The 7712-nt window shown below is 49.2% G+C and overlaps 1 protein-coding gene across 1 annotated transcript in view; it reads right to left on the bottom strand.

The window, feature by feature from the left end:
• Positions 1 to 6917, bottom strand: part of LOC136132610 (melanoma antigen preferentially expressed in tumors-like) — a 19808-nt gene extending 12891 nt beyond the window's left edge. Inside the window, exon 1 of the mRNA XM_065889500.1 lies at positions 6908 to 6917. Coding sequence (XP_065745572.1) covers positions 6908 to 6917 — 10 coding nt within the window. The remainder of the gene's footprint in view (positions 1 to 6907) is intronic.
• Positions 6918 to 7712: the final 795 nt, after the last annotated feature.

Genomic DNA, 7712 nt, shown 5'->3' with positions numbered 1-7712 from the left:
GCCCCTCTGATGGCCTCAGCTTGTGCTGGTCCTGAGTGCAGGGTTCACCTCTTTCCACCAACGGACCCCTTCGGACAAAGTCAGGAAGGGGCCTGGAAAAGGAAGTGTGGGCGGGGCTGGGCGGGGACGGGGCGGGACCCTCCCAAGCGGTGCCCCTCAACCCTGGGGATGTCGCGTCCCGGCCACCAGGGGGCACTGGAGACATGGAATCCAGGACGGTTTTGGCACCTCCTTCCTCCCAGCCCCCCTAGGGGAGAAAGTCAGGCTTCTGGAGAGATGGTGAGAGCCAGGTGGGTGAGGATTCTTGCCTGGAGGGGTTAAGAGCAAAGCGGAACTGCAGCCCTGTCACTAACGCTGGCCTGGGGGACCTCCTTTGGGTCCTTTGAATTCAGCTTCCTCACTCAAGCCCAGTAAGTGTGAGGCTGTGTCCTTGTCATCCAGGTGACCCTAAATCTTTAACCACAGGCCACCAGAAGGTAGTGGTGGCCAAGAATAACAGGCAGGGCAGTAGTGATGGCTATCTTTCGTGGCTCAACCCTGCCATTCCCCCACACATCCCCCGTGCCTGTGAGCTAACAGAGCTTAAGGTGTCCAGCTACACCCATGGTTGGATGGATGGATGAATGAATACATAGGTACATGCGAATGAGGGAATTGTGTTGATCCCCCTGGACCTGGGATTGTTACCTGGAACAGGGCTGGTAAAACCTCAGTTTTTTCACTTTGGAACTGGAGACTCAGCCTCCCCCTCCTTCCTCTTGTCCAGACTCATTCAACAGTTTGTCCTTGAGAGGCTGCTGATGCAACACTCAAGGAGATAGTGCTCATAAGTTTTAGGATGGAGCCAGAAAAAAGCCAAAACAAAACCAAAACAAGAAGACCATTGTTTTAAAGTGGCAGGTTGTAACTAATTCTCTGAGAGGGCAAAGGATGCATCTGTGGGACTTGAAATGGAAAGGGGATCCCCTTGAAGATTGCCGAACGTTATTTTCATGATTCGATGGCTGATTTAAGGCCTGATTTCAGGTTGACACACTGAAAAGATGACGTCGGAGATATTTGAAAGCAAAGGTCACAGCATTGCTTATATTGTGTGATATAGTCCTATTCATGTACAAGTAAACATGAAAGTAACATTGATTCATTTCATTGCTTCAAGCAATGCTCACAATGTTTACCATGTTCCTGGGGCTAGACTAGGCCTGGAGTAGAAGAAGCAGTGAAAGTTACAGGGACCCGCCCCCACCTCCTGGAATACATGGAATGCTTTCCCCTGAACATTGCACTTAAGCATGTCAAGATGTCCAGAAGATGGTCACTAAAATGATAATGCTGGCCATGGTAAAATAATTTTCTATATTTTGGGAGGTGTTTTTTCTTGTGTTTTGTGGTTTTGTTTTGTTTTGTTTTTTGGCCTCGCCGCACGGCACGTGGGATCTTAGTTCCCCGCCACCCAGGGATCGAACCACGCCCCCTGCAGTGGAAGCATGGAGTTCTAACCACTAGACCGCCAGGGAATTCCCAACTTTTCTATATCTGGGAGTAAACTTTTCCATATTTGGGAGTAAACTTTTCCATCATAAATGTTTTCCTTGACCAGTGATTTATTTTGGAGATATGAAGAAGTTCAGTCACCCCACACAGCCTCTAGTCCCCCAGTCTGCTGCAAGATTAAGCTGACAAGGAAGGTCTTGGAGAGAATCCAGGATGGCTGGTCTGCGTTCCTAAGGCTGTATGTCCTGATTTGGGGGAACCACCACTTTTGAAAATCTTTTTGCGGGACTCTCTTGGCGGTACAGTGGTAAAGACTTTGCCTTCCAATGCAGGGGGTGTGGGTTTGATCCCTGGTTGGGGAGCTAAGATCCCACATGCCTCGTGGCCAAAAAACCAAAACATAAAACAGAAGCAGTATTGTAACAAATTCAATAAAGACTTTAAAAATGGTCCACATCAAAAACAAAAGAAAGAAAGAAAATCCTTTTGGGGTAGCTATGAATGAGCTCAGAGGGAAAGGCAGGAGCCTTCAGGTAGAGAGCAGCATCCTTCCATCCCAGACTCAAACTCAGGCCTCCTGAAGTCAAGGGCCTTGCAGATGCAGAGGGCAGGAAGCCCCTCCCCAGGTGTGTGTGTGGTGGAAGGAGGAGATCAGGTGTGTGGGGAGGGGAACTCATCAGAAGGCCAGGTGCTCTGTGTCCCTCAGAATCAGCTTCAGAACAACTTCTTGGGAAAAAAACATCCTTCCCCCTGCCCCTTCCTGGCTGGGCCAGGGCATCTGCCCACTCCCCTGCGTGTCAAGCCTCAGGACTTGGAGCAAAGGAGGAACGGAGAAGCATCCAATCCTTTGAGGGTCTGGCTAGAACACGAGCAGAGGAAGGAGGAGTTTGCCCCTTTCCTGTCTCACTGTTGAGCGGGGACATCTCATCTCATTTTCCTCCGTCCTCAGCAACTTCGGTATCAGGTCTTAGGACTTGGTCTGAATCACACCAACAGCTTTCCTGAGTCTGCAACTTGCAGACTGTGGGACTTAGTCTTATCTTTAATAACACTTTTAACCAGTGTGTAAAATTAAAAAGCACAAACATGTTCAAAACACACTTAAGCAATAGTCATGAATCAAAACTGTTTGCTTCGCCCAAACATGTTTCTCCTTTTCCCTCAATCCCCAAGGCAAGCCTTTAGCTTTCCCCACCATTGGCCATAGAGTCACCTCTCTTGGGCTCCTGAAATGTCTGTCACTTGGTATGAAGAGCTGCCTCACAGGCATAACCTGGTACCAAGGCTGTGGTGGGGTGGGCTAAATAGTCCTGGGGTGAGGGTCCAGGCCACCTGGTGTGGCAGGGGACACATGCCATCGTGGAGGGAGTTAATGGACAAAGGGAAATGAGGTTAGAGGGGATGGAAGGGATCGGGGGCCTGGTGCTGAGCTTGATGGGGAAGGAGGGAGGAGGGGAGGGCGATGCAAGAGGGATTTCCAGCCCCCACTCAGCTGCCTCCCAGCGGCTTGGTTGGCACCGTCTGCAGCCACCAGGGGGCAGCAATGGCCAGGATTTGGGGGAGGTACTTGAGGGTTACACTGTCCTGCGTGAGGTTTCAAGAGGGGCTCCCCACGGAACACTTCTCATGTCCCAAAGCATTTGTGCCCCAACAGATCATCTTAAAAAGTGCTAATAAATGGCCCAGGGCTCAGGCTCGGGCCTCAGACTCAGAGCACTGCAGAGACAGAGGCTGGAGGGGAACGTGAGGACCCTCCAAACTGAGGGGGGTAAGAAGGAGTTGGGGGGTGGGGGAGGGATGGATTGGGAGCTTAGGACCAGCAGATGCAAACTATTATATATAAGATGCATAAACATCAAGGACCTATGGTATAGCACAGGGGACTGTATTCAATATCCTCTGATAAACCATAATGGAAAAGAATATGAAAAAATGTATATAGAGTATAACTGAACCACTTTATTGAACAGCAGGAATTCACACAGCATTGTAAATCAAGCACACTTCAATATAAATGTTCAGTGTCTTTGTTCTTTTCTTTCTTTTTTTCATTTTTCACAGCACTGTGCGGCATGCAGGATTGGAGCTCCCCGACCAGGGATCAAACCTGCACCCCCTGCAGTGGAAGCACAGAGTGTTAACCACTGGACGGCCATGGAAGTCGCTTCCATAAAATGTTTTTAAAAAAGAGGGAGTTGAGGGGTTACTGGTCCCCAGCTCTGCCTCTGACTCCTGGAAAGTGGGGCAGTTGGATCTTTCAGCCGCCTGGGCTCATGGCCTCTCCTTTGTCCCAAGAGCACAGAGGGGACCTTCTGGGATTCCTCCCCCAGGAGCCATGATGACTCTCACTCCAGGAGAGACAGGAAATCCCGGGCTGGATTCCTTTCCCACATCCTGTCATGGACTCGTTCCGTCCTTACAAACCATGTGAAGGAGTTAATTCTCCAGTATTGTCTGCTGTCCAGGGATGTAGAAGAATCTAGAACAAACCATGTCAGAGGGGGTGAGAAGAAGGGATGAGGACAGGCAGGTGCAGGAAGCAGATTTGCATGGAAGCCCCTCCCTCCTCTGGGGGGAGGGGATAAGAGAGGTCTGTGGGAGCAGGCCCAGGGCTGGGGGCTCAGAAGGCAGCGTCTGGGGCGTCTCCACCATGGCCTGGGCTCTGCTCCTTGTCACCCTCCTCACTCAGGACACAGGTGAGGCCTCCAGGGAATGGGCCCCAGGGACATCTGGCTGATCCTTTGCGTCTTTGTCCTCAGGGTGACCTGGGCCCCAGCACTGAACTGACCAGAATGTGTTTCTCCTCTCTCCAGGGTCCTGGGCGCAGTCAGGCCTGACTCAGCCTCCCTCAGTGTCCGGGAATCTGGGACAGACAGTCTCCATCTCCTGTGCTGGAACCAGTAGTGACATCGGGGGATATGACTATGTCAGATGGTACCAACAGCTCCCAGGCACGGCCCCCAAACTCTTGATTTATGAGGTCAATAAACGACCCTCAGGGATCCCTGATCGCTTCTCTGGCTCCAAGTCTGGCAACACGGCCTCCCTGACCATCTCTGGGCTCCAGGCTGAGGACGAGGCCGATTATTACTGTAGCTCATATAGCAGTAGTAGCACTTGGCACAGTGGTCCAAGGTCATGGGGAAGTGAGACCAAAACCTCCCTTTAGCTCCCTCCAGCCCCTTCACTCTTAAACACAGGCTTTAGGTTGTTGCTTGTTTGTTATCATTTTATTTGCCAATAATAACAAACTTAAATGGATTTTAAGATTTCATAAAGAACTGCTTCATACCTTTTCCCCAGATCCATCATTTTTAACTATTGTCATCTTCGCTTATCATTATATCAGCTTATCTCTCATTTTCTCTCTGCCTATATATGTCTTTGTGTATATGTGTGTGTGTGTGTGTATGTGTGTGTGTATGTATTTGGATGTGTATCCATATATAAACATCCATAGATATACATACTCAACACACCCACACATGTAAACAAAACATTCATTTTCTGAACCACTGGGAATAGTTTTCTTCCATCAGCATCTAAGACTTGATACATTTCTTTTAGAAAGAGTTCACATGAAATCACAGTCAGCATTTAAGGTGTAGAATCTGGATTTTTAATGTATTGACAAGTTTGTCCATCCATGATTACTCCAGAGTCCAGATGCTTCCTGCCCCTCAAGACACACCTCATCCACCTGCAGTCACTCCCTGTCCCCCTCGGACCTTTGTGCCAGGATCCCCCCACATAGCCTAATGTTTCCAGGCTCATTCCTGTGGAAGCATATTCACTACTTCCCACTTCTTACAGCCGAATAATACTGCATTATAAGGATGTACTTCATCTGATGGATCAAGTAATTAATTCACAGATTCATATTCATGTTTTCTCTCTCCTGTCACAACCCATTACAGAGTGATCCTTTTGGGGCCTAGGGAATGAAAATTGTAGGTTCACCTCACTTCCCGAGATGAAATGAAAACACGACATTCCCCTCAGGGACGTCTTCAGGAGGCAGTCAAGGCTTCATCTTCTCTCCTTCTCAGAGCCTCCTAAGGATCCCGGATGGGGGCATCTGCCCTTCACTCTATGTGCTGTTTGCATGTGTCCTGGATGAGCTGGAGGGGCAGGGAGGGGGCACGGTCTCAGCTGCATCAAGCAGCCTGAGACGGTCTTTGTCCCGACGATGACTCTCTTTTCCTTTCCACTGTGTTCAAACGTTCCAGGTGCCTGTTTCTACCATCTGCAAGGCTTCAAGGGCACGTTTGCCTCTTACACTTGCAGTTTCTCGTGAAAATTTCCTCCATGTCTGAGTCCTGGTCTATGTAGCTAAGGAGAGGAAAAGTACTCATGTCTCTTTCAGCGTATGTTGCACAATTCCTTTGATTATGAAATGCAGCATTCCTGAAGGAGAATGTGTGAAAGCACACTCACAATTTAAGGAGGAATAATAAACAGAAACCACATAACCCCAGACGAAATCTACCCCCCAAAGCACATCTGTCTACCCCACTCCCTGGTTAGCTGGTTTGCTGACTCCAGGGTTAATCATTCCATGGCCTTTCTTTCCATTCCTGCCCCAGCCATCCTCGATATGCATCCCCCAAACAACATAGTTTGAAACAGTGGGTACAAGCATCCAACCCGCTGAGTCAGGAAAGGGTAGTGTGTCTACAGGTGAGGCCCCAAGAGACATGGAGCCTAACAAAGGATCCGCTTGGTCCTGGGCGGAGCTTCCCTGGATTTCCTGGAGCCTGTCCTGAAGACGGCAGAGAGGGTCCCAGAGGAAAGACAAGGAAGCCTAGAGTCAGGCATCTGGCCTTGTGGGATGTGGGTGGGTCCTGGATTTCTAAGGGGAATAGTGTCAGGGTATCAGCTGTCCCACACTTCCTGCTATTCAGTGGGACGTGGACTCCAGGAGTTGTCTGAGATCACTTCACTGGGAGGAAAGGAGAGAGATTTTTCCTGGCTGATCAAGACCCTAGAAAAGTTTTCATATCAAGACAATCCTAGCCAGCCACACAGTACAAATCAGAATCCGGGCGACACGCATCCAACTTTACAGGATGGTATCAGGTATGTCAGCACCTGGATGATGTCAGCTTCCTTGTAGGTGAATATTTCTGCTGGTTGCCCATTGGAGAAAGGCCTCCATGGGAGATGGCCATTCCAGAGAGGTGGGCAGAGGCTGCAAAACTCTGGAGTCACACAGGCTTCTCCTCCTGACCCCCACAGAGTCAGCTCTGCCGTGCCCCCTTATCCCGGACATGTGGTTCACCCTCTCCCTAGAGCAAATCTGTCAGTGGGGTTAGTGGGCAGTGGTCTACCAGCCTCACGACTAAAAGGAGAGAGAATCTACAGATCTACCTGCATCTCTAAGGACTCACACTCATTATAATTGTCAAGTTACCTCTGCTCATCACGACCATACTCACCACCGAACACGCCCTAAGGAATGACAGGTCTACTTATCACCACTGCAGACCTGGGACTGGCCCTTCTCAGGAAAAAGTCAGTAAACACTTGTCGACATGCATCTTGGCTTCCATATTTGTGCTTTTCTGTACTCCTATGTTCTTTGGACTCTTCCTAAACTCTGATATATGACTCTGACTATCAGTATTGTTTGACTTGGGTTTAAAAGAAGCAATCAGAGTTGTGCATTTGCCCCACGCACCCACAATGACCAGAGTGAAGAGCTCTGGGACAGGCGTTTGTGTCATGATGTTGGGGAGAGGGAGAGAGAGGAGGAAACATTGTGGTAGAATCTGCAGGGAAGTGGGTTTTCTCTTTTTTTTGACCCCACCAAGTGTCACGTGGGATCTTAGCTCCCCGAACAAGGATGGAAACCGTGCCCCCTGCATTGGAAGCACTGCGTCTTAACCACTGGACCACCAGGGAAGTCCTGGAACTATTTCTTTAGCTGACATTTTCCTAACATATCAATAGTCAATCAACCTGAAGAGGGGTCTCAAAACATGTCCACACCTCAAGATTTCATTACAATGAAACTTGGTGTGGTTGCCCTCTCGTTTCTACACCCTGAGGCGTGTCAGGATTCTGGATGTGAGGGTTTCTCTGTGTCTCTCTGTCTCCTCTCCTTTGGGAACTCCAATTCTTTGTGTATTAGGTCAATTGAAGTTCCATAATTTGTGGATACTACTTCATTCTTTTAAATTCATATTCCCCCCGTATGTTGAACAAGGGACTGTTTC

Source organism: Phocoena phocoena, chromosome 13, assembly GCF_963924675.1.
Source record: "Phocoena phocoena chromosome 13, mPhoPho1.1, whole genome shotgun sequence".
Classification (NCBI taxonomy): domain Eukaryota; kingdom Metazoa; phylum Chordata; class Mammalia; order Artiodactyla; family Phocoenidae; genus Phocoena; species Phocoena phocoena.
The sequence above is the reverse complement of the archived record's forward strand: the minus strand, read 5'-3'. Positions and strand labels throughout refer to the sequence as shown.